This window comes from Maylandia zebra, linkage group LG3, assembly GCF_041146795.1.
Source record: "Maylandia zebra isolate NMK-2024a linkage group LG3, Mzebra_GT3a, whole genome shotgun sequence".
Lineage (NCBI taxonomy): Eukaryota > Metazoa > Chordata > Actinopteri > Cichliformes > Cichlidae > Maylandia > Maylandia zebra.
Genome location: NC_135169.1, coordinates 12725357 through 12753286, shown reverse-complemented (window position 1 = coordinate 12753286; position 27930 = coordinate 12725357). Strand labels below are relative to the sequence as shown.

Sequence of the window (27930 nt, the reverse complement as noted above, 5' to 3'; positions counted from 1 at the left end):
AACATCTTTACTGTTTGAATGGCAGTGATGAAGCAAAATGTTTCTTACTGGTGACAATTACAGTGTATCTACTTTAACCTGTTTAACCGGCAGCTTCAACACGGCATACAACCGTCTATGTTTAACCTGTTAGATACGCTTCTGCTGTTTGCAAACATTACATTTACTGTTCACAATTTATTAATATTGTTTTTATGTTGATTGCACTGAAAAATTATATTCTTTCATATTTTACAAACTTAATTTTAACAGTGTGTTTTTCATGTTTCCAGACTGTTTGACAGCTAATAGAAACACAGAAATTTGGTGATGAGCAATAACTGTGCCATCTGAAAACTTACCTTTAAAAAGCCTCAGTTTATTTATTTATTACGATTTTGTCAGTTATATAATGTCTGGTGATGTTTCATTCATTACTTTAGTGCTCAGTACAGTCAACCATGGAAACACTGAAGGTGAGAAATTGTTTTCTCTTCCATTTATATCATGTGTGTTGATCTTAACTTATATTTAGCTTCTCCTGTGTTGCTCTAAATGACGTCCTCTGTGTTATATTTTGTATCATAAACCAAACATTTCACTGAGATTATTGGGTAAAATGTTAATATAACCATGTTAAGTGTGTGAGCACTCAAACACACACCCATGATACAAACTGTATATTTACTGAAGAGCTGTGGCTTCATACATGTGGATTTTCTTTTCATGTTTTTCTGATCTGAAAATATCAACAGTGTGTGTAGTTGTTAAGGGGGCCCAGAGGCCAGTATGTGGATCCAAACAGATTCAGTCACAGGAAGCAATGCTAAGGCTTTTCTCACAATTTTTCTTGTGAAACAAGAACAAATAATAACACAGGGAAAAATGCTTAACAAAGGGATATGGAAACGTGAGGGCTCTGTGAACAGAAGGAGAAAATGAGTAGAAAAGATGGAGGTTAGGGAGGGTGAGACAAAGCTGGCTTTTGTGGCTTACTTGGCAAGTGGAGTAGACGTTGCTCCAGGAGGAGTAATGTTGGCCGGGTGAGTGTTCTGCAAGTGGAGTAAGTTCATCCTGATTATTCCAGTGATTGGTTAAACAGTTGAAGGTAGGAGGCCAGGCAGCTAATGAAGAGTGAGTCTGTGAACATGAAATGGCATGAGGTATTACAAGATAGTGACCAGCATCCAGGTAGGAATGCAAACTGCACGCAATTTGAACGGTGGAAACTACTGAGAGCACAAGGAGAACAAGGTAAGTTAATCATAGAAACGATGAACAAGAAACAAAGCCTGCCTGTTATTAACATGTTGACAAACTGGCAAAATAGAAACATTAACATTCGTCTTAAATATGGCTGATTGTCCTGGATCACGATCAGATGAGCAAAACAGGAGCAAGGGCGAGGGCTCCTCCCAGAGGTGGAAGTGCAGAGGCATCGTGGAAAAATACAGTCAACTCACCCCGACCATGACAGTGCATATTATTTCACTGAATCATGCTGTAGGCATGTATCCTGGATTATATTGTAGGATTTTTTTGGATTACCTTTTGGAATTATAAAATTATCAAAAGCTACACACAGAGGACACCTTCAAGGAAAACCAACATGAAATAAGGTAACCAAAGGCTGCTCTGAGCTCAGCATAGAGTTTGTTACCTTCATACGCCCTCATTTAGTGTTTTAATTAAAAGCTGTCAAAGCAAAGCCTCTGTTAAGTGTTGAATTGTGTGGCTGCATTTTACAACAAATTTGCATCAAAACATTCAGCAATCTGCTTTTGAACTTTTTCTAAATTACAAGAGGGGAAGTGAAGGTCACTCTGACAGCACACAGATTAATCATACCAGCAGGGGGCAGTGTGACACTGACCTGTGATGTGAAGTAATCTGCTGACTTAAAATATGAGTGGTTCAGAGAAACCTCATCTGCAGTGAAGTCCACAGAAGCTGCTGGATCAGATGAAGTGATCAGGATCTCTAAAGAATGCAAATACCAAGGCACTCATAGCACAAAGTGATCCAGTCATCATTCAGGAAACTGGTGACTTTAAAAATGTCATATGAAATAAAACAACATGGATTCTCCAAAGCTTTGAGATCAGAGAGGGATAATATTATGATATAAAAATATTTCACAAAGTGATTTAATAAAACTGTCATAAAGTTATAACAAACATTATTGAGGTTATCATATTTAATGATAATGTTATTATTTTGTTAATAATAATATAAGTCAGAAATTAAATGTACAGTGGGGCAAAAAAGTATTTAGTCAGCCACCGATTGTGCAAGTTCCCCCACTTAAAATGATGACAGAGGTCAGTAATTTGCACCAGAGGTACACTTCAACTGTGAGAGACAGAATGTGAAAAAAAAATCCATGAATCCACATGGTAGGATTTGTAAAGAATTTATCCATAAATCAGGGTGGAAAATAAGTATTTGGTCACCTCAAACAAGGAAAATCTCTGGCTCTCACAGACCTGTAACGTCTTCTGTAAGAAGCTTTTCTGTCCCCCACTCGTTACCTGTATGAATGGCACCTGTTTGAACTCATCATCTGTATAAAAGACACCTGTCCACAGCCTCAAACAGTCAGACTCCAAACTCCGCCATGGCCAAGACCAAAGAGCTTTCGAAGGACACCAGGAAAAGTATTGTAGACCTGCACCAGACTGGGAAGAGTGAATCTACAATAGGCAAGCAGCTTGGTGTGAAAAAATCAACTGTGGGAGCAATCATCAGAAACTGGAAGACATACAAGACCACTGATAATCTCCCTCGATCTGGGGCTCCACGCAAGATCTCATCCCGTGGGGTCAAAATGATCATGAGAACGGTGAGCAAAGATCCCAGAACCACACGGGGGGACCTGGTGAATGACCTGCAGAGAACTGGGACCAAAGTAACAAAGGTCACCATCAGTAACACACTACAACGGCAGGGAATCAAATCCCGCAGTGCCAGACGTGTTCTGCTGAAGCCAGTGCTTGTCCAGGCCCATCTGAAGTTTGCCAGAGAGCACATGGATGATACAGCAGAGGATTGGGAGAATGTCATGTGGTCAGATGAAACCAAAGTAGAACTTTTTGGTATAAACTCAACTCGTCGTGTTTGGAGGAAGAAGAATACTGAGTTGCATCCCAAGAACACCATACCTACTGTGAAGCATGGGGGTGGAAACATCATGCTATGGGGCTGTTTTTCTGCCAAGGGGACAGGACGACTGATCCGTGTTAAGGACAGAATGAATGGGGCCATGTATCGTGAGATTTTGAGCCAAAACTCCTCCTTCCATCAGTGAGAACTTTGACTAAATGAAGACATGGATAGGCTCAATACAGCAGGAACTCAGCGTAATTGGCAGTCCACAAATATAATCAAACAGTATATGAGTGACTTTGGTCTTTGCGATGCATGGCGCTCCCTTCACCCCACCAGTAAGGAATATACTTTTTTCTCACATGTCCATCACTCCTACTCTCGTCTGGATTATTTTTTGGTCAGCAGCTCACTGCTGAACGACATTTCAGACACTGAGATTCACCCTATAGCTGTCAGCGATCATGGTCCTGTATCTTTAACACTAATGCACAAGAATAATACTACGCCAAGAAAAAACTGGAGATTTAATATATCACTACTTAAAGATGAAGACTTTATTAAATATTTTAAAAAAGAGTGGACTTCATATTTGGACTATAATGACACTCCCGAAACATCAGCTTCTGTTCTATGGGAAGCAGGGAAAGCTGTGATGAGAGGTAAAATAATTTCTTTCTCATCACATAAAAAGAAAAAAGAAAACAAAAATATTCAGGAATTAGAAAAAAACATCAAATCACTAGAAGAAGCCTACGCGTCCCACCAAGATCAGGAAACATTGAACAAAATACGCAAAACAAAACTAGAATTAAATGAGATAATTGATAAAAAAACAAAATTCTTAGTACAAAGACTACGCCTACAAAATTATGAACATGGTAATAAATCCGGTCAATTTCTAGCAAACCAGCTAAAAATAAATAAAGAAAAAACAACTATATGTGCTGTTCAAGATTCATCTGGAAACACATTATATGAACCGATACAAATAAACAAAATTTTCAGGGATTTCTATAAAACGTTGTATTCACCACAAATAAACCCATCTAAAAAAGAAATTGATCAGTTTTTGGACAACATAACTCTTCCAAAATTATTGGACACTCAAGCAATGGCACTGGATTCACCACTGACACCAGGTGAACTCCAGGAAGCCCTGATAAGTATGCACAATAATAAGGCTCCAGGTCCAGATGGCTTTCCTGCAGAATTCTACAAAGAATTCTGGTCGATTCTAGCACCAGTTTTCTACAGAACGTTGTTGGAAATTAAAGAAAAGGGCAGACTTCCATCAAATATGAATTCTGCAAACATTAATCTCCTGCTAAAACCAGGCAAAGACCCTGTATATCCCTCAAGCTATCGTCCAATATCCCTTATAAATGTAGACCTTAAAATAATCTGCAAAGCTCTCTCAAAGAGACTGGAGAAAATAACCCCCCTCTTAATTCATCCTGACCAAACTGGTTTCATAAAAGGTAGGCACTCATCAACAAATACACGTAGATTACTTAATTTGATAGACTACTCATACAGTAAAAACCTAGAAACTACAATATTCTCTTTAGACGCAGAAAAAGCATTTGACAGAGTTAACTGGAAATTTCTATTTGCAACTTTACACAAATTTGGTTTTGGATCCTCTTTCATAAACTGGTTAAAAATATTATATAATTCCCCAACAGCTTGTGTTAGAACAAATGACCAGACATCCTCCAGCTTCTGTCTCTTGAGGGGCACCAGGCAGGGATGCCCACTCTCCCCTTCACTATTTGCAATTTTTATTGAACCACTAGCAGCAGCAATTAGACAGAATTCAGTAATTAAGGGCATAAAATGCAAGAACGTGGAACATAAAATCAGCCTTTATGCGGATGATGTGTTACTCTTTCTCCAAAATTCACAAACCAATATCTCTGGGGTGATTGAATTGATAAACTCTTTTGCAAGAATATCAGATTACTCAATTAACTGGTCAAAATCTACAGTCCTACCGATTAATTGCTCCTTCCATAATTCCTCTTCTACACCACTGCAATCGGGAAATATAAAATATTTAGGTATTAATGTTTCTCCCAAGCTTGCAGATCTAACTAAATTAAACCATATCCCACTTTTAAAGAAGGTAGAAGATGATCTGGCTAGATGGAAATGTCTACCCATATCACTCATGGGAAGGGTTGCCGCTATAAAAATGATGGTCTTACCAAAAATAAATTATTTATTCTCAATGATCCCAACTAAACCGCCACAAGGTTGGTTCAGATCTCTAGATTCATGTATGTCCAAATTCCTTTGGAAAAATAAACCCCCACGTATAAGCTTAAAAACACTACAAAAGACCAAGGATAAAGGAGGACTAGAACTGCCTAACTTTCAGCACTACTTCTTAGCCAACAGGCTTCAGTTTATCTCAGGATGGCTAAAACACACCCTCTTAGATGAACCTTGGCTAGATGTAGAACAAGCACTCTGCAATAATCTAGAGATCTCAGACCTACCATTTATCAGCTCAAACATCCAACGACATGAATGCTTTAAAAGCATCAACATCAGCTCTTCTCTGACAGCATGGTGGGAGTTTCTAAAATTGACGGCGTCTTCATTAATCCCATGCAAACGTACACCTATCTGGAACAACCCTGACATATTACAAAACAATAATATGATAAACTTTTCAGATTGGAGTGATAAAGGAATCAAATATTTAGAACATATACTAGAAGGAACAGAATTTATTTCATTTGACGGACTAGTTACACAATATGGGATCAACAAGAAAAGATTTTTAGAATATCAACAAATTAAATACATAGTAAAAAAGAAATTTAAACCGGGTCAAGTTGAACTACAAACACCACCAAGTGTGGTTCAATTTCTTACTCTTAAACCCCCCAAATTACTATCCAAAATATACAGAATGCTTTCTAAAACAGATGAATCAATATCACTTCCTATTGCAAAATGGGAAGCGGATTTATCAGTTAACTTAGACCTAAACTTCTGGTCTCAGATTTGCTTAAAAACCTTTCATCTAATTAGAAATCCCAGTCTTCAATTAATTCAATACAAAATATTACATAGAGTGCACTATACAGGTCATCGGATGTTCAAGATGGGCTTTTCGTCTACCAACAACTGCTCACACTGCCAAACCAATTCACCGGACAATTATATCCACGCTCTTTGGTTCTGTCCACCAGTTCAGAAGTTTTGGCGCGAGATATGTGAAGACTTATCGAAGTGTCTGAAATGTAACATTCCAACTTCCCCCTTAGTGTGTTTGTTGGGCAGCTTAGATAATGTCACTTCAGAAAAGAATATCGCCCATATGGTTTTCACTGCCCTATGCATAGCCAAGAAAACAGTCCTCATGAACTGGAAAAATAAAAATAATCTTAATTCTAACCAATATAGAAATTATCTATTAGATTACATTAGTCTTGATACAGCCTCTGCCACCACATCAGCTCAATTGCTCTGGGCTCCTTTGATCAGCTCCATCACCTAGTGGGGGTGGGGGGTCATAGTTTGGTCCCGCCTTCACTGTTGTGATTGGTGTGGGGGTAGGGACAGGCTTAGGGCGTCGGGGGGTTCCCCGGAGGCATCTTCCTTGGGGGGCTCAACCCGGGGTAGCGGTCATGTCCGGTTAGGGGCTCTGTTGGCTCTCAGGTGACTGTTTCCTCGCGGCTGCGTGCAGCGGGGCTAGGGGAGGGTCTGTGCTGACGGACGTGGGTTACTGACCTGGTAGCCTGGCTGCCCCTGGGTGGGTCCGGGATGGGCGTGAGGTTCTGGGGGCGCTCCGTCTCTGGGCTGGGACCCGGACCGGGCCTCGGGGGCTTGGGTCCTGGTTGGTGTGTTGCCGGGGTTGTGGGCGGGTGGGTGCATGGGGGCCCAGCCCTGGAGCAGGGTGCCGCCGGTGCGTCGAGCCACCTGGGGGGCTCTTCAACTGGTGGGGGAGATTGTCACATCTTGCAGGAGCTTTCCTCTCCTCAGGAGCTCCCTCTGCAGGAGGGGGAGATACAGGAGAGGTGGAGGAAGATCTCAGCCTGGGTGTTTATTGTCTTATGTAGTCTGGAAGATGAGTGGATGGTGGGGTGGGTGCAGTTTTCTCTGTGGTGGGGTTGGGTGGACTGTCCCGGGCTCTGTGGGGCCGGGCGGCGCTGCTGCACTGGGCCTGGTCTGGATGGGCCTGGGCCCCCTTTCCCTGGTGGGTCACGGAGTATGGGGGTGCCTACTGGGGTCAGCGGGGGAGCTGGCCCCAGGGAGGGGTCACTTGCCCCTCCCTTCCTTCCCTCCCCATCTCCAGCTGCCTCCCTCTTCCCGCTCCACCACAACCACCCACACATGCAGGGCCTTGGAGCAGGGGTATGTCACCAGGGTGCAGAGGAGGCTACCCCCCCCCCCCCCCCCCCCCCCCCTGTCCCCTTCTGGCTGCCTCTGCCTCAATTTTATCCCACAACTTAGACATTCACATTACTCACACTCTCATTACACATACATATAGGATCTTGGGGGTGGGCACGATACACGGAGTCCAAAGTACCATCAGGGTGTACACCCCACCCCTGGCATCGTTGCCCACCTCTCAATTTTAAATACACGAAGACATTGAGGGCTAGCAGGAGGGACCATGCGCTTACCTGGTGCTCTCTGGCAGGTAGCTCCAAGCCCTCCTGGGTTTTAAATGCACCTTAGAACACACATGCATCAACATTACAATGAGCGGGTGGAGGGAGGTTTGGAGTCTTCTCTCACCCCCATTCTCTGTGACCTGCTGGAGAAGGGGGGCTAGGACTAGGAGGAGGAGTTGGCCGTCCGACTGCGGTCTGGAGTGTGGAGCCTTCCTGCTGCTGCGGAGTCGGGGCGGTCTGCCTCCCCCCACCGCAGGGAAAAGGGAAACACCACCTGGGTCTGGGTGCAGTTCCCCCCTCCAGGGGCGGGGGCACCTAGACCCGGTTTGTAGAGTACGCTTGGGGAGTGTGATCATGTGTACAACGTCTCTTTATGTCTGTCTCCACGTTGGTTGAGTGTGGAGTAAGTGCATATGAGAGCATGAGGGTGGGAATGGATGTTTGTATCTGTGTGTGCCTGTATGTCTGTGTCTATATGTCAGGTTGGGTGTCAGGCGCCACCTCTCTGGGGACATCTCAGGCCCTCCAAGGTTTGGAGGCCTATCTCCCCCTACCACCACTTCCCCTGCCAGTAGCGGACCCCCTCAGACATCGGTGCGTTGGTGGTTCTTTGTGTCCGGGGATGGGCGTCCAGGTACACACCGGCTCACTCCTTGGCGGCCGCTTATCGGGGCCTGGAGCCTGGGGCTCGCTCGGGCCACTTTGGAGGTGGGGTGCCCCCGGCCTCTCGGCCTGGGGCTCGGTCACTCAGGCGCAGCTGGCTGCCGGCGGAGCTCACGGGCGCGTCACTGCAACTCCCCCTGGCTTCTGCTCCGCGGCTGCTGAGTGAGCCCTCATCTGGGACTCTCCTCAGCTCTTTCCGGGACAGTGGCGCAGCTGCCCCTCTGTTGGTCTTCCTTGGTCTCTTGTGTTCTGGGGGCCTCTGGATGTCTGGAGTTTTGATCTCCTCCACACCTGCTTCACGCCCTGGAGGACGGGGCTGTGGCCCTCCCACACCCTCTAGCAGATTATTACATGAAGGAACCTTTTAAAAAACAAAAAACAAGCGCGTCCATGCTCACAGGTGTACACACGGGTGATCACACCCACAAACTACACCCTTTTTGGCTCCTACCTCAAAGCACACTGTGTTCTGTTGATCTTATGTGCTGCACAATAATGTTTAACATTTAGTATTTACTGTCATATTCCCATATATCATTGTGATGTTGTTTATTCTATTACTCTTGTTCTCTTCTGCTTGCTTTCTTTTTTCTTTCTCAGCAGGTGATCCAGGTGATTGATATATGCATTTTTTTTTCTCTGCCCGTTCTGTTGGTTTTTGTCTTTTGCCCTTCTCCCCCGTCCCTCTTCTCAGCTGTTTCTCTTTCCCTCTTTCTTTCTCCCCTTCTTTCCCCCAGTCAAGTCTGTCCCGTATTCAGTAAGTGAAAATAAAATAAACAATAAAAGGTGAATCAAATGGACCATTACGGCAAGGCTGGGATGGTCAGTTTGGTAAAGTAAATCCGTTGGGCATCTTTCTTTGCCTTTAGACAACAATTCTGATGGCAAAAGAGCCAAACGGGACAGGCCAAAAAAAAAAAAAAAAAAAAAAGAGAACTTTGAAGATGAAACGAGGCTGGGTCTTCCAACATGACAATGATCCAAAACACACCGCCCGGGCAACAAAGGAGTGGCTCCCTAAGAAGCATTTGAAAGTCCTGGAGTGGCCTAGCCAGTCTCCAGACCTCAACCCCATAGAAAATTTGTGGTGGGAGTTGAAAGTCCGTGTTGCTCGGCGACAGCCCCAAAACATCACTGCTCTCGAGAAGATCTGCATGGAGGAATGGGCCAAAATACCAGCTACTGTGTGTGCAAACCTGGTAAAGACCTATAGTAAACGTTTGACCTCTGTTATTGCCAACAAAGGTTATGTTACAAAGTATTGAGTTGTATTTTTGATATTGACCAAATACTTATTTTCCACCCTGATTTACAAATAAATTCTTTACAAATCCTACCATGTGGATTCATGGTTTTTTTTTTCACATTCTGTCTCTCACAGTTGAAGTGTACCTCTGGTGCAAATTACTGACCTCTGTCATCATTTTAGGTGGGGGAACTTGCACAATCGGTGGCTGACTAAATACTTTTTTGCCCCACTGTATGGCTCAGTTATTCATGAATGTGTTTTGTGATTTGGCCCCTGATGCTCCAGTTATTGTTATCAGTTTTTGGACAGAGTGATAGGCTCATTTCACAAGCCATCTCGACCAATGGCTGTAGACTGTCATAGAAACCTTTCTTGAATTATTCTGAAGATACTCTGAAGAGTCAGCTCAGTGAGGCCTGTGATTTTCACATAATTATTACTGAGGATCAGTGACGAGGGCGAAACACAGCGAGGGGTTTGAAGAACTTCATGTTCTGGGACCTTAAAACAGCAGCCGACAAATAATGAGACAGTTATAACAATTAATGACTGAAACAAAATGTTTTTTTATGTTACGTATGGACTTCAGATGCAAGCAGCACATTTTCTGTACATCTGCAGTCACTGACTGGGCGATCAAACCTCTGTACTGGTTGTTTGTGTCTCTGTAGACATGTGACCTAGAAGCTTGGCTACAATCATCGACATCATCATTCATAAAACTTATAGAACTTCTTTCTATGCTTATTTATCATTCTCACACACTAATGGGATTTAGAATCAAATAGCTATGACTTCTGTTCCCTGAAGGAGAGGAATGAGGTACATCACATACTGTAAGTATGGGATATCATGCCCTTGCGTGTCCTGGCTGAAGAAACCTTTATTCACGCCTTTAAGGCAGATGACGTGTGATGACACGCGCACGGCCCTGCGTACACATATAGCCGCTGTCATCACAGTCATCCCTCAGTTCGATAACCGCTCTTCACCGAGCCAATCTGCTCAGTAGGGACACCTTGTGTTGTACCTCGTTCCTCTCCTTCAGGGAACAGAAGTTATAGACATAACTATTCGTTCCCTTTCAGTCGAGTCATTCGGTACAACACATAAGTATGGGACATATATACACGCCCCGCAGAGCCAACGAACCGGAATTGGACCACCACATCCTTAGTGAGCTGTAGACCCAGCAGAAAGGACAGTATAAGCCACTGAAGGGGCTGTAACGTCCAACCGATAAAACCGCACAACAGTGTGCGGTTGACGCCCAACTAGCTGACGCACAAATATCGGCTACAGGCACCCCTTTAAAAAGAGCCCATGAGGTTGCCATCCCCCTGGTGGAATGAGCTGTTACCCCCTGGGGCAAAGCAAGACCTTTGGTGCCGTATGCCAGTGAGATAGCTTCTATAATCCAGGGGGACAGCCTCTGTTTAGACAGAGTTCTACCTCTATTTGGATTAGCGAAGCAGACAAACAGCTGGTCAGATAAACACACATTCTGAGTGTGCTCAATGTAGGCGTGTAGCACACGCACTGGACAAAGAGAATGCATCCTCCTCTGCTCCTCAGATGCAAAAGGAGGGGAGCAAAAGCTCCGCAATTCAAACTTCATTGAGCTATAAGATGCAGGCATGATCTTGGGAAAATACGCAGCATTTGGACGCAATACGACCTTGTGGCCATCAGGAGAGCAGAAGGGATGCACAGAAAGAAGATCACCCATACGCTTTGCTGAAGCCAAAGCAAGAAGTAATGCAGTTTTATATGAAAGAAATTTCATATCCACAGACTCAATGGGTTCAAACGGGGAGCTACAAAGGGCCTCCAGCACCAAAGACAAGTCCCAAGCAGGGACACTGGACTTAAGCACGGGTCTCAGCTGGCGAACCCCTTTCAGAAAACGTATGGCAAGGGGATGTGCACCTGGTGTCACCCCGTCAAAGCCAATATGAAAAGCACATATAGCTGCTAAATAAACCTTAATAGTTGAAAATGAAAGGCCCTTATCCAGCAGCTCCTGCAGGAATGTCAAAACATCCACAATAGAGCACTGAAATGGGAGAGTGTGGCGGTCCTGGCACCATTGCTCGAAGGCTCGCTATTTGTAAGCGTATAAGCCTCTAGTAGATGAGGCCCTAGCGCTCTGAATTGTCGCTATCACACTAGGTGGCAAACCCTTAGCAATCAAGTTTAACCTCTCAGCAGGTAAGCATGAAGGTGCCACAGATCTGGGCGCAGATGAACCACTTCTCCTCCTGCCTGAGAGAGGAGGTCCCTGCAGAGAGGAAGCTGCCAAGGACTCGCTGCTAGCAGGCTGATTATCTCTGCATACCACGACGTTGTGGGCCACCAAGGGGCCACTAGAATCAGAGAGAGGAAATGCCGACACACTCTAGAACTGGAGATATCATTTCCACTGGGGGAAATGCATACAGGAGCACGTCTGGCCATTGGTGCGCTAGCGCTTCCAAGCCCAAGGATGCATCGTGGTCGATTATGGAGAAGAACAGGGGGCAGTGAGTATTTACCCTGGAAGAAAAAAGATCTATTTGCACCTTGCCAAATAGATCCCAACTCTCAGCCACTATTAAATGGTGTAGCTCAGGTGGAAGAGCAGGTCAGCCACTAATCAGAAGGTCGGTGGTTTGATCCCAGGCTGGCTCCTGGCTGCATGCCAAATATCCTTGGGCATGATACTAACCCCATGTTTGCCTACTGGTGGTGGTCAGAGGGCCCGGTGGCGCCTGTGTCCGGCAGCCTCGCCTCTGTCAGTGCGCCCCAGGGCAGCTGTGGCTACAATGTAGCTTGCTATCGCCAATGTGTGAATGTGTGTGTGAATGGGTGAATGACTGAATGTAGTGTAAAGCGCTATGGGGTCCTTAAGGACTAGAAAAGCGCTATACAAATGCAGGCCATTTACCATTTAACCTCCATTCTCTCACCAGAGGACCCCCCCCCCCCCCCCCCCCCCGGAGAGAAGGTCCGGCCCCAGGTTCAGGTGGCCCGGAACATGGGTGGGTCTTAGAGACAGAAAATGAACACTGAAACGCAGTCTGCGTCCCAGCTGAAACTGAGCGAGGCAGCGATGAAACACGGCCACTCTGTGCTCCGACAAACGTTTGCGGCTGGAAAGCGAGCATATTTCCAAACCGAGGAAAGAAATATGTTGACTCGGGATTAGCGAGCTCTTTTGAAAGTTCCCAGAGAACCCCAGTGTCTGAATGTGTAACAGAACCAGTGACAGCTGTGTCTCCGCCTGCTCTCTGGAGCCAGCTACGAGAGCCCAGTCATCTAGGTAGGCTAAGATGCGGATGCCTCTCTCTCTGAGGGGCGCTAGCGCTGCTTCGGCACATTTCGCAAAGGTGCACGGAGTGAGTGACAGAGTGGCAGCGCTAGGTATTCGTAGGCTACGCCCTCTAATGCAAACCTTAGAAACTGCCTGTGTTTCGGGTGTATAGCCACATGAAAATAAGCATCTGTTAGATCGATTGTTGCAAACCAATCTCCCGGACCGACTGCATTCAAGAGTTGTCTGAGTGTTAGCATCTTGAACTTGTACGTTCGTAGATACGTGTTCATGACTCGCAGGTCGAGGATGGGATGATGCCCTCCCACTTTTTTCTGAACAACAAAATAACGGCTGTACCAACCTTTGTCTCTCTCCGAAGCGGGGACCACTCGTATTACTCTTTTCTGCATAGTGCCTTTATTTTCTGTCTGAGTACCATGGCCGCCTCGATGCCAACAGTTGTGTTTACGATTGTCTGGAAACGAGGCGGCTTGACCCGGAACTGCAACCGGTACCCATGGCAACGTTTGGCAGCACCCATGGAGAGGGAGCACAAGCACGCCACTGAGGGAAGTGAGCAGCCAGCCGGCTGACCTGCAGCACCGTCGGCCGGGCGTTGTCGCTCCCCAGTGTGTCTGCAGGGGAATGCATCACCTGCCTGACCTGGTTCATTCTGCCTGCAGGCTGAGCATTTGTGATTGTTTGAGAATACAACACTCTTTATTGATTGTAACATGGGAACATGTACATTCATACATTTTCTTGGAGGCACCTTTCCTGGGGCACAACAATGAAAAACAGCAGGAACACTTGATGTGGTCAACTGAACATTTAACACAACTGAACAGGGAGTTACCTGAGGCATTTTGTGTGCAGGGGGTTTGTGCTTGGGAGACAGTGTTAGGAAAGTGCACTGACGGAGCTCATGGTGCGAGCAGTGCTGGCCTGAGCCCAATAAATCTTCTCTAGCTGCGAAGCAGATGTTGCCCCCCTGGTGTGACAGGTGCCTGGGAGGGGTGCGATCCTAGATCCCACAGCTGTGTATTGAAATAAAGAGGCACAGATCATGAACTTGTTTACAATTCAACTGCAGGATTTATTCTGCAGATTTGCCTCCCAGGGGGGGTTTACGCTCCTCCTGGCCGCTATGCGCCACCTAGTGGTATTTTTTAAGTAATGCCATGGAAGATGTAAAGTGTAATTAGAAAATACTGAATCAACACTGAACGATATAACAAAGACCAAAATATAACTGGGGTGTTCCCTTTTTTCCTTGTATGAAGACATAAACTGAACTAACATCCCCATAAGTCTTTTTATCTCTTAACTTTTTAACTATTAGTGTAATTCAAATTTACCAGCCACACATTTCAACTTAAACACATATATTAACCTTTTACACAGAGAATCTGAAGTGCTTGGACGGCAGAGTTGCAGGGCCACCGACACCATGGTTATGGGACGGGGCCAGATAAACAGCCAGAGACGGCTCCATAGTGGGTGGGTTAGTTAAGCCAGCCCCCTCAGCACCGTCCAGTTCCATGTACTGTCCATAGCCGGGCACAGTGACGCGGGTAGACAGAGGTTTGTCCCATGATGCTGTTAGCTCGAAGACAAAGTCTGGGAACATGGGAAGGCAGTTTTTGGCCGTTGCGGGCTCCGGTGGGAGGAAAAAAGCCGCAAACCGCAACGGCTTCTTAGCTGGCGGAGGAGAGGGCCAGTCCACCTGCAACTTCTCAGCAGCACGGCGAAACAGGGAGAAAAGAGAGGTATCATCGTAGCCGACTGGCGCAGCAGCGGCGACACATTGGGCCGACAATGAGCTCTCCTGCTCATCCTCCAGCAAACCATGGATGTCCAGGCCGATGTCCAGCACGGCATCATCTTCCTGGGGAGCGCTGGCGGGCTTCAACCCAAGCTGAAGCCCGTCAGCGCTCCTGCATGGTTCCGGCTCGTCATCAGCTAACCCGTCAACATATTCCATGTGGTCAGCCCAGGTAATTGCAGGGACATCGACCGGATAATCCTCGTCTTCAGACCTGGACAAAGCTGGGGCTCTGGACTCGGAAAGGTGAGGGTCATGCCATGCGACAGCCGAGCGCCCCAGCACTTTTTCCACAAATGTCACCTGTCTTTCCAGGGTCGAGTGCCGGAGCTGGCGACAAAACGCACAGTCTTTGGGCTCCGTCAGCGCTCTCCTAGCGTGGATGATCCCCAGGCAGTCACGGCAGGCATCGTGCTGGTCGCTGTCGTGCAAAGAAACCGCATCCCTGAGGACAGGGGCGAACAGAAGATTTCTGCTTTGATTGCTTCGGTTTGGAGTCCATTCCAAAACGCAAAGCAAAACGCTTTCGTGTGTTGGTGGGTTATTTGTTTCTTAATGTGTGTATGCAAATTCACCTGTGCAGGGGCTCGGCTGTGATTGGTGGACCTAAGGAACGGCCTGATGTAACTGGTTCCTGCAGTGGACGTGAACTATAAAAGGGCGACTGAAGAGCTGTGGTGTGGGGGGTGTGGCAGACTTCCCGTGCACTTGCCTCAGGTCCAGACAGAGCAGCCGTAGCAATAGCTATTTGGTTAAAAGGTCGGGCATGTGTGTGAAGTTATGACCCGGCTTGAAATGACCGTAACAAGAGTGGGAAAACTGCACAGGAAAACTTGAAATTAGCACTCCGCGGGCAGCCTACACACCAACTGCGCGATGGAGGCTAACACCAACAGGGGCAGTTAAGCTAAGTTCAAGTCTGCAGACAACGGAGCTAACTAGCAGCAGCTAGCTAGCCTAACTCAGCAGAAGTGTTCTCAGAAAGGTGAAGAACGTAAGAACTGAGGGATGACAGTGGTTGTATGTGCGGGCGGGGGCCATGCGCGTGTCATCACATCTTAAAGTCATCTGCCTTAAAGGCGTGAATAAAGGTTTCTTCAGCCAGGACACGCGAGGGCATGATATCCCATACTTATGTGTTATACCGAGTGAATCGACCTAAAGGGAACAAGGATATTTGGCATGTGTTACCGGCACCAGACCTAGGGGAATCTGGACCGGCAGCAAGCGGCACACAGGCTAGAGAGCATTGCGTTGCCAAGTATGAACAAACTGTGGATTAGTAGAGAGGACACCGAAGTTAGCGTCTTGCTCAGGCCGGTGCTCATTTATTTCTGCAACATATACAAAATACAAATCACACCAGACCATGCATTCTTCCCATAAAACAGATTTCATCAACAAAAATAAAGTTACAAAAAGCATTCTCTCAAAATCAAAATAAATACAAACCAATTCAAAATAACTTTACATACTCACAACTTAAACAAAACACTCACGTCTAAAGCATAACAACATACCAAAATAACCCATCTCACCTGCACACAACCTTTCCCCACATTCGCGCCATATACGCTATTACTTTTGAACATGGCATCCCCCGAACGCAATACAATATGGCGGCACACGACTGCAAATGTTGTTTCACCAACGAAAAGCTTTCCCCTTAACACATGTACTCAGTACTGCTTGGCTAATACTAAAACAAACACTACAACACATTTTCTGAAGTCGCAGAATGCCACTGTCTTAGCATATACTTATAGTGCTAGGTAGCATTATAGCATTATGCCGATGATACACTAATACTCATTACAACAAAATACCACAAAACAACATCATCACAATCATCCCAAAATATGGCCAAATAGTTGTTACTCAACTTACATGACATTTAGAACCAGTTCAGTAACATAAAAGTTTGTTTGTCAGTACCTGTGGATTAATAGCGGGCACGGAAGTTAGCGTCTTGGTCAGGCCGGCACTCATTTATTTCTGAGCTGCACATGCGCAGAGCTTATAGCTAGAGTCTCTCTGGTAGTTCCACAGCAGTGCAAGAGCACCATCTAGAATAGAATAGAATAGAATAGAATAGAATTAGAATTCAACTTTATTGTCATTGCACATGCACAGGTACAGGGCAACGAAATGCAGTTTGCATCCATCCAGAAGTGCTTTAGTGATATAGATATATTACAATATATATTAGCAATAGTATAGATATCTACTGGCATAATGAAATATAACTTCACATAACAATGTGTTGCGAAATCAGTTTTACCCCGGTTCTTTTTATTCCTCCAGCATCCAGAGATGGCACCTGACTCAGTAGTCATTTTCACAAAACTTTATTCATCTTTACTCATCTTCATTTACTCATCTTTTACTCATCTTCATGTAAGCATGCACTTCTAGAAGGGAAGACGAGGCCGGTGTCCCTCTGCAAAAATCTTCACCCTTTTGTCTGTGAAACACAGTTTTATAGACGGGACCCCATCATAAAACCCCCACGGTGTGCTGCAAACTCTGTCTGTGTCTATGTGCACGAGCACATGAATGCCTACATGTGCGCGTTCCCTCGTGTCTATGTGAGTGCTCGTGTGTATGTGTGTGCACATGAGTGAGTGTGCGTGTGGATGTGTGTGCATGACAGTTAAAACACTGTGGGTGTAGGTAACTCCCTAGAGGTCATAAAACCCCTCTTCCTTCCAAACCACAGTTATAAATGTTGAGACCCCCACCCCAAAACATCCTCTGGGGAATTTCCACTCAGTGGGGGAGAGGTCTCCTACAATCTACTCCTAAGTTCACAACACAGTGAGGCCTTTATTATATTAAGGGCAGTGTCTATGTCTCTACAATAGTTCTACATTCTATGATAGCACATTTCTAAACTCTAAAATAAGCTAAACATTCTACAAATGTCAAAATAAGTCACAATAATAAACAAAAAATAAGGGGGTATTTGGTTTTCTTACAAAAATAAACATGTAGCCTTTTCCAACCTGCTACACATGTATACTGAAGCAGCCAGGGATTGAACTACCAACCTTCCAGTTAGTAGGTAGAGCCACAGCCACCCAAACCTTACTAGGAGAGTATTAACTTGAATGGAGTGTACTAACCCTGTGAATGACAGCGTTAACCATGACACTATGAAGCCACTAATATGCAGATTACAGATCAAACATAATATCTAGGCAAAATAAATATTACAACACATTACTAAAAACAGACCCTTAAAGTTTAAACACAAGTTGTTTATGTGATATTGTGATGTCTATATATGTGTGTTGATCATATTCAATCTGACAAGCAGTTTATATCCTTGAATCAGCTGTTTTTTTCCTTCTTTTCAGTCTCTCTACTCTCATTTTATTAATAGCAGACATTGTAGGCTGTTATTTGTCTCTAACTGGATATTTTTCTGTGAACAGTTCCCAGTAAGCCCACTGTGGTCTTGCAGCCACCCTGGACTCAGATATACAGCGGTGAGACAGTCACTGTCAGATGTGAGATTCAGGGAGGTGAAGGAGCTCAGTGGACGTATGACTGGAGAGCAGCCAAGTTAAACACACCTCCAACATCCAATGAATACAGAATCATCAGAGCTACTGAGTCTGACAGTGGAGGATACAGCTGCCGGGGCAGAAGGGACTATTTCTTCTCAGAGTGGAGTGATATCATCACACTGACTGTATCATGTAAGTTGGAGAAACTTAATCTGAAGTCATTTGTTGAAAATTATTATAGTGTTATTAGTAAAAAAATTGTAGTATTATTTGTTACAAAATTGTGTATTATTTGTATTATGCCGTAGTTAATTCAATATTTAATATTTGTGTACAGTATTTAGTAATCAATCCATAACGTTTTCAGGTTTTGGTTAAAAAGTGTGGACACATGAGCAACATGTGCTACACAGGTTTTTTGTGAAATAATGAAAAGATTGTTATCCATTTCTCATTATTCAGGTGTCACTGAAATCACACTTGTTTAGCTTAAATAAATAAATCTAAAATAAATAAATCTTATTCATTTATGTGTATATTTACATTCATTAGTGCCAGCTTTTTAGAGCTTTGTCAGTTCAGAAATGTTTCCACAGTCGTCCTGGCTCATTATATGGTTTAACAATTCACAAGAGAAAATATCAATTTATTTATATTAATGTCACTCAGTCTCATTTACTTTTATGTTCTTTTTCTAAACTGAACTGCAGCTAAACCAAAGCCCACACTGAGCGCTGACAACACAACTCTTCCGTTAGGGGGCAGTGTGACCCTAACCTGCTCTGTGAACCCATCATCATCATCATCTGGATGGATATACTTCTGGTACAGAGATAATATCCTACTGAATTTCTCCTCGTCTGATGGACAACTCAGTGTCTCACAGGAAGGACTCTACAGTTGCAAAGCAAAAAGAGGAAACCCAGCTTACTACACAGAGGGAAGCCAAGAAGTTCAAATTAACAAAACCAGTGAGTTTGGATTCAGCAATCATAAATAATTTCATGATCTGTATTCATATGATTGCAAAACTCAAAATAGTGATGGTTACTTTAAATAGTTTTTTATTTAAATGTTTGAATGAATAGGGCCAGCCAGTGCCGTTGTAACAGTGCAACCCGACTGGCCCACATTATACAGTGGAGAAATGATCACTCTCAGCTGTGAGATCCAAGGAGGAGACACTGAGTGGGAGTATGAATGGAGAACTACAAGCTCACATAAACCATCAAACCAAAGTGAACTCAGAGTAGATTCTGCTTCTCCATCTAACAATGGTCACTACAAGTGTAGAGGCAGAAGCAAAATTGCACAAGATCATTTAACAGAGTGGAGTGTTCCTTTAAATTTGATAGTATCACACAGTAAGTAAAATCATAATCCATTCACCCAGTCATTTTTGATTAATTATGTGATGAGATAATAGTTCAAATTTATGGCGCTAACATGCTAAAAATGTAGCATACATGCATTGTATTTATGGATTGGCATGTATTTGATCATCACTCCAAGAATTTCCTAACAGATAAACCCCGTCCTGTCCTCACTGTGGCTCCATCATGGCTGAGTCCTGGAGCCTCAGTAACTCTGAACTGTGAGGTTGAACATCCGTCTGCAGGATGGAGCTTCTACTGGTATAAAGCTGTTCCTGATCTATCAGAGAAATCCTCCAGTTATGAGCTGCTACCTGATGGCAGTGGGACTGCACAGGACTCCTACATCATTCATGGACAGACACACACAGCAGGATATGTGTGCAGAGCTGGAAGAGGAGACCCAGAGTATCACACTGATCACAGTCAACCAAAGTTTGTCTGGTCTGCAGGTGAGGAATTTTTAAATTAACTGTCAATCTTGTAAACATTTGGCTCTAATTAACTGTTCTGCATGTGCTCTTTTCTTTCCTTAATTATCATGATTTGTAAAAGAGAAAACATGACGTATCCAACTGTTAGTCACATGAATTTTCTGTGTGCTATTCTATTTCTTTATTTCTCCCCAGGGAGTTTTTAAACTGGTACAGCATCTGTAAATTTAAGATCATAAAAGAAATTAAAAGAAAGACATAAAGTGTTATCGAGAGAAATATTAGAAAGAGCAAAGAGCACATGTAATTAATGCCATGTGTACATATGGAAAAAGTCCAATACAACAAGTCAGAATGACAAAATGAAATACAATGTTCATATATGTGAAGATCACACACAAAAGGAAGGAGACAAATATAATGTTACTATAGGACTATAAGACAAGGATATTTGTAACCCTTATTTGTCTCGTAAGGGTTACAAATGTGGAGGATGTCTGTAGGTCAGGTCATCTACTAATCTACTAATAAGAAGGTTGGTGGTTTAATGCCTGGCTCCCTGGATTTTCAGTCAGGTTTCAGAGTTTATCACAGCACAGAAACAGCTGTATTGAAGGTTACAAATGCTCTTCTTATGGCCTCTGACAGTGAACTCATCTCTGTGCTTGTCCTACAAGACCTCAGTGCAGTGTTCGATACTGTTGACCCAATATTCTATTAGAATGACTAGAACATGCTGTAGGTATTAATGGTACTGCGCTGCAGTGGCTTGTATCATATTTATCTAATAGATTCCAATTTGTTCGTGTAAATGGAGAGTTCTCTTCACACACTAAGTTAAATTAGTGTGTGAAGAGGATGCAGAGGGTTCAGTGCTAGTACCAATTCTATTTATATTATACATGCTTCCCTTAGGCAGTATCTTCAGAAGACAGAATACATTTTCAGGAGACAGACACTATCTCTACTTTTAAGATCAGACTTGAAACTTTCCTTTATGCTAAAGCATATAGTTAGGGCTGGACCAGCTGACCCTGAATCCTCCCTTAGGCTGCAAGTTAGGCTGCAATAACAGTAGGCTGCTGGGGGACTCCCATGATGACATCCACCCATGATGCATTGAGTATTTCCTTTTCAGTCATTTTTCTCACTCAACATGTGTTAATAGACCTCTCTGCATCGAATCATACATATCTGTCTCTCTTCAACAGTATGTCTTTCGTCCTGTCTTCCTTCTCTTACCCCAACCGGTCGCAGCAGATGGCCGCTCCTTCCTGAGCCTGGTTCTGCTGGAGGTTTCTTCCTGTTAAAAGGAAGTTTTTCCTTCCCACACTTGCCAAAGTGCTTGCTCATAGGTCATATGATTGTTGGGCTCTTCTCTGCATGCGTTATTGTAGGGACTACCTTACAATAGCACTGTATAAATAAAAGTGAATTGAACTGAACTGAATTAATTTATATATAATTAAAAAGTAATAATTTACACACAAAATGTTAAGTTCAACTTTACAAGTTTGATCAGTTTTGCTCTCAAAAAACTCCCTGTCTGTGCAAATGTGTAAAAGTGTTTCTCCCTTGCCGTTGCCTGATATGCTCAGAAAAGGTCACATGTGCAGGTAACTTTACAGATTCCCAAATGTAACCTGCATTCATGTGCTAGTGGAAAATTGGGACATTGGGGCTTCATCTGTGTTTTTGGGCTATTTCAAATAAAATGTTTTTTTTTTTCCTACATAACCAGAATAGTTCATCGGCCCTCTACTAAAAACATTCACTTCCCAATTACAGATGCTATACAGTAACCTATAAAGGTTATTATGTGGTTCACATGGTGCTGCTAGGACATTCTTCTGCTGGGAAAACAGGGCCGCAGTCTGCAGAGGGAGAAGAAATGACGAGGCATTTTGAGATGCAAGAGAATGAACAAGAACGGAGGAGAAAAGACAAAGTTCTGAAAATTTCAGAAAATCTTCAGAACTCATTGGACTAAATGCGAACCATAATGAGAAGGCTTAACACAGTGATTGGAGATTGAGCCTGAATTATAACCCTGTTTTAACCCTTCTTACATCCTGTTTTTCAGATGTTCATTCAGCAGCGTCTCTCACAGTGAGTCCTGACAGAGTGCAACACTTCACCTCTGACTCTGTCTCACTGACCTGTGAGGGAAACTTCACTGAGTGGAGAGTGAGGAAGTTTAGTGAAAAAGGCTTTTTTTCACACTGCTGTGACTGCCAGAAACTGAGTGGATCCTCTTATGAGATCCACAGCTTACAGGAGGGTGTTACTGTGTACTGGTGTGAGTCTGGATCAGGAGAGTTCAGCAATGCAGTCAACATCACTGTACGAGGTGTGTTTAAATGACTTCACTTTATTTAATTATTTATTTTTTGGGACAAAAACTGGAGCTGAAGATTTAATTGTATTCACTAAACTAAACTTTTCAAACTTGTTGCTACTTAATTAAAACAGACAAAAAGACCACTGGAGATGAAGCTGCAAATTAGAAAAAAAATGTTTATTGAAATGCAGTTTTAATAAACTCAAAAACCAGTGTAGTAGTGACTTAACATAATCATAGACGGCTCTGTGACAGCAACTCTGCTAATATACATGGTGCTCTCGTATTTAATGAGGTTTATGAGATAACTTTGCTTTGGTAAAACTGAGTTTTATATGTGCTGTTTAATAATGACACAGAATAAATAAGGTTAAAATAATAAAGATGATTATATTTTCCACATAAACATTTCAGATTAAACTAAGTCAGTTCATTGTGTGGCAGACAGGGTTGGACTCAAACACAGGATTCGGAAAGCCAGACATAAAACACAAAAGTAGCTTCATTGCTGAAATTATAACACAAGGCAGGAGCCTCTCCAACAAGAGAAACCTAACTTGGAGACACACAAGGATGAAACACAGCATGAGGAACAATGCAACAAAACAGGAAGTAAAATAAAATACTGAGTTCAGGACTAAGACATGTGAACTTGACCCAGTGAGAGAAGATAAACAAACATGGAGACATGACTGACTGTGGAGACGAAGGAAACACAAACGATCATAAGTGAAGATTGCATAACCTAATGAGGAATGCTGAGTATAAACAAAGCAAAAGTAACCATGAACAAGAAATATAAATAATATAACGAGGACTATAGAAAATAAACAGAAGACTATGGAGCTCAAACACAAAACTCATGATAACATAGAATAAACCTAAAGACCCAAAGAACAGGAGCACAGAACTATAATACAAAGATATAAGAAAAGAAAAGAAAACCCCTCAAACATCTCAAACTCAAAACTATGATCGTAACTTTATATATAACAAGACTTCTAAACATAAAACTTCTTGCTGTTAAAATGGGTCTTTAATAATAAAAAAACCCCTTTTAAAGTTGTTTTTAGGTTCATATTGTTTTTCTTGATGTGGCCTAAACTTTTCGGATTTTATTAGATCTAGTTGGACTTCTTTCCGAGTTTGACTTTGTGTTTTGATTTTACCAGAAACTTTAGGCTTCGGATCTGAAATCGGTTCATTTATTGTTCCATTCATCATCGGACTTGTTAGTGGAATTATCCTTGTGATGCTGCTGCTGTGTTGCTGCAGAAAGATAAAGGGTGAGAGCTTTTCTCATCAATGATTTGATGTGACACATTTAAGTAAACTGATTACAAACCAGTGCAACAATAATTTTTAATTTTCTTTTATAGATCTTTGTTGTAACAGGTTGGTGCAAAAGTTTTCTTTCATTTTAAAAATAACATGAAATTATAACTATTCCTGATTAAATTACACAGTGTTTATTGCATGTTTTAGTCTCACTCAGTCTCAGAGCACCAATCAAAACTCTGCTGCACAACAAAAAGCCAACAAGAATGAGAACAACGTTTACTCCTCTCTTCTTCCTGGTCAGTCCTAGAAACTATTACTTGCATCATTTTTAACACTAAGTTTGTTAACAAACAAATATCGTGAAAAAGTAATTTCTCTTCTGTTGTCTGCCCTGCAGGTGATTTTCCAGTTTATGAAATAATCACATCCTCTGGAAACACTGGAAGTGGTACAGTATAATAATACTGAGCTATAACAGAGCTATAAGAGATATAATGATTATAAACTGACTGATCAGACATTATGTCATGTTATTATTTAAGGTGGCAAAGCAGATGAACATAGAAATGTCACATCTACACTTGAACTTAAAGTTATTGATGAGAAGACTGAGTTCAGAAAATGTAAGGATATCATGGTTTATTAATATGTTATTGTGACTCCTAATCTTGAAATACAGATAAAAGAGAGCTGTTCTTAATTAAATGCACTAATACTGTCTGAACAGGGAGAAATGATGACCCAGACGTGAGCTCTGACTACGAGGATGATGATCATGAGACAGGCTCAGGTACAAACGTACAAATACATCATTGGATCACTGACAATCAAATGAGTTTAAGAATGAAATAAATCATATTGTTCTTCCAGTAAAACAAGTTCAGAGTCCTGTTGGAATGGCTTTCATTCATTTTCTTTAGTTACATTCAATCTGTTGCTTGTTTAGCCAAATAATAAAATAACAGGACTTTAAAATTTCGCAAACATGTACATCTAAAATCAGGAAAAAACGGATAATAAATATGTTTTTTTCATAATATGAATGTAGAAGTTCACAAAGCAGACTCACAACATCAGCACCATTATATATTTGTTTCTGTTTTTACACTGTATTTGTTCTGATTTAGTTTCAGGTTCATAAGAGGAAGTGGACGTTAACAGAGAAACTTGTGGACAAGAACATAAAGTAAATAGCTGAACTTTCACAATGTTTGATAACATTGCTGCAAATGCATAAATCACTGAGTTTCTGATCATATTGAAGAATTAAACTCAGCATTGATGGAAGACTGATAATACCATCTACTTTTGTATAAAATTCTTATTTAGGTTGCAGTAACTGTATATTTTCCTCCTAAGAACCGAACTCTTTCATATTGAGTCTTTTATTGAGAAAGCACGCAGTATGGCTTTGTACATTGCTTTTGTTTTCAAATTTTTAAACTTATAATTGGAAAATGACCAAAAAAAATAGGGAAAAAAAGTAAATAATAATAATTAAAAAAACTAAAATAGAACAAAGCAAAAAGAATAAAAGCATTAATTGAAAAGAAAAACAAATCAAATAAAGAAACAAAGAAAACCCCATAGAAACTTGGGGAGGGGTGTAGCAGGGCAGCCAAGTTAGCATCACATTATTGACATGGGTATTTAAATCAGTGCATCAAAATAATAATAATGATAATAATAAAGTGTCATGGTTCATAGAAAATCACACCTCACAGGCTTAACGTATTCCGTCCATTTAGACCATATTACAAAGAAGAAGGTATCCCTCTGCACTTTAAGAAAGAATGACAATTTTTCCATTGTATAGGTCTCTTGTACATAATATATCCAGTCTTTTTATCGCTGGTGGTTAACAGACTTGAGCCATCTCCTCGTTTTTTTATGGTAAATGGCCTGTAATTGTACAGTGCTTTATAGTGATGTGCGGATCGATACTGAAATATCGATTCCTCCGATACCAGTCATTTATGTTCTAGAATCGATTCTCACATTAAAATATCGATATTTTAGTAATTTTGGATACATTTGTAGTTTATCATTAACAGGAACACAGTGGAAAGAAACTATATCATTCAGATTGTCTACATTGGAAAGAATTTCTCTTTCCAGAACTTTCTCTTCCGCCTTTCATAGTCATGTGCGAAGTACGTCTGTATAAATGTGTCGCAGCCCCTGGCGTGCGCACTCACAACAATGGCTGAGCGTAAATGGAGCCATTTGTGGATGTATTTTACATCCACAAACAGACGCGGTTTGCGATTCATGTGGCAAGACAGTGAGGTGTTGTTGCAACATCACTAACCTCGTCAAACACCTCACAGTAAATCATATCACAGAATATGATGAGCGCATGTTGAGGCGAACTGAAGAGGGGAACAGGGACAGGTGCTGCTAGGGGGAGACAGACGTCTTTCACGGCGACCTTTAGTGCTGCAGGCAGGCAAGGTGTTCAAATAGAGCACAACTTGAGTTTTCTTATTTCTATATGATGAACTCTGCATTACTAAGTGATAAGAACAAGTAACCTGAAGCCCTGTAATCATTATGACGCTATAATTTCAGATACAATAAATAAAATACGTTTTTGTGCAAAGTATCGGTATCGGATCAGTGTCGTCAATACCACCCTGAATTATACTTGGTATCGGATCGGCAAGGAAATCAGTGGTATCGCACATCACTAGTGCTTTACTCACGCCCTATGGACCCCACTGACTACTGACTCGTGGTCACTAGGATATACAAAAGTCTTCTATCAATGGAGTTCAGTTTATCCACTGGTATGTTACACAGAAATATGGTCTCAAAGGAGGAAAAGCAAATGAAAAAACATTTTGTAGATGTTCATGGATTAGAGACCAATACTGGTGAATTACTTGGCAGTCCCAAAAGATATAGAAATGGTTAGCACCATCTCCCCCACATCCCCGATACCTTTTCTGAGCAGGGATGATGAAGAATCTCAGGATGCTTTTCCAGCAAAATTCACGCCAAACATTCGACCCGGTTGTGGTCCACTGTATCTTGCATATGTTGCCCCAAAACTTGTCTGTAATGATTAGACTACCTTCTTTTCCCCACTTCGCTTTAATATAGACAGTGCTGTCGTTTTTACACCACAGGATGTATAATCTGGAAGTAATTTTTGCGCTCCAGATTTAATTAATGATAAAAATGTTTCTACAAATTGTAAATTGTTTAGATTCACTTTTAAGTTTTGAATAAAATAATTTCTGACCTGTAAATATTCTGAAAAACTTTTCTGAGCCTAAATCATATTTTCTCCTTAAGAATTCAAAGCTTTGAAATGCCCCCTTGTGGAAAAATGAATAGTAACTAGTTAGGCCTTTTGAAATCCAGTTCTTGAATCGATTATCACAATGATTCGGGGTAAAGTCTGAATCATATGCGGGCCATCTTAAGACTTAAGAGGCATTTTCCAAACCACAAATTTTTATTGCTTCATTCCAAGCAGATATCATTACTTGTAGTATGGGTTCATCTGGCAGGTGTATTTTGTTCTGTAGTTTTATGTCCGATATTAAGGCTTTAACTGGTACTCCTTTAACAATTGTTCCTTCAACATCTTTCCGTCCCGTGGCGTAATATACACAACAGAGACATATCAATAGTCTTATCTGAGCTGCACAGTTACACTCTCGTAGACAAGGACGTCCACAACCTCCATTATCTTTCTTTAGTTGGAGGGTTTTATATTTAACTTCTTTTTTCCCATTCCAAATGTATTTCAACAGCTTTCTATACCACGCCACAAATTGTTTTTGTGGTATGAGAATCGGTAGGGACTGAAACAAATACAGCCATCGGAGAAGAATGTTTAACCTAATTGATTCAATCCTAGAGAGCAGGTCCAGAAAAGCTATGGTATTCCATCTTTGTATATCAGATTTTATGGATTCATTCAGTGGGCCATAGTTGGCATCAAACATTTTGGTGAAGTCAGGGTGTATTACCGCCCCTAGGTACCAAATGCTGTCTGCATCCCATTTCCATTTATAGGATTGTTAATCGCATGCATCGATTAAGAATCACTATAAATGGAATCAATTAAAAATCGGCATGCATTTTTAATTTCTCTTTGCTATGTGGGCTGATTGGGACCTGATGAATGTAAAACCAAAGATTTTTTTTTTTACCTGATGTAGTTTCTGAGAAGAGGATATCAGGCCCTTGTAGAGCAAAATTTAATATTGTAGTCTAGACAAC

The 27930-nt window shown here is 42.3% G+C and overlaps 2 protein-coding genes across 2 annotated transcripts in view; both read left to right on the top strand.

The window, feature by feature from the left end:
- The window catches only part of LOC112429839 (uncharacterized), a 173038-nt gene that overhangs the window by 86748 nt on the left and 58360 nt on the right, over positions 1–27930 (top strand). The gene's annotated exons all lie outside the window — the stretch shown is intronic.
- LOC143414051 (Fc receptor-like protein 5) lies at positions 392–26975 on the top strand. Its single transcript, XM_076877685.1, has 13 exons — positions 392–455; positions 18191–18457; positions 18976–19236; positions 19354–19629; positions 19791–20090; positions 22156–22422; positions 23586–23699; positions 23793–23808; positions 23899–23990; positions 24092–24142; positions 24237–24317; positions 24422–24484; positions 24822–26975. Exons 1-13 carry the CDS (start codon positions 392–394, stop codon positions 24833–24835), a joined length of 1866 nt encoding a protein of 621 aa, XP_076733800.1. The 3' UTR covers positions 24836–26975.

Excerpts from the sequence above, each read along its gene's own strand:
- LOC143414051 (XM_076877685.1), top strand. The coding sequence starts at position 392 with ATGTCTGGTGATGTTTCATTCATTACTTTAGTGCTCAGTACAGTCAAC. Across the intron at positions 456-18,190 it reads CAACCATGGAAACACTGAAG|TTCCCAGTAAGCCCACTGTG; the intron begins GTGAGAAATTGT and ends TTCTGTGAACAG. Across the intron at positions 19,630-19,790 it reads AAATTTGATAGTATCACACA|ATAAACCCCGTCCTGTCCTC; the intron begins GTAAGTAAAATC and ends ATTTCCTAACAG.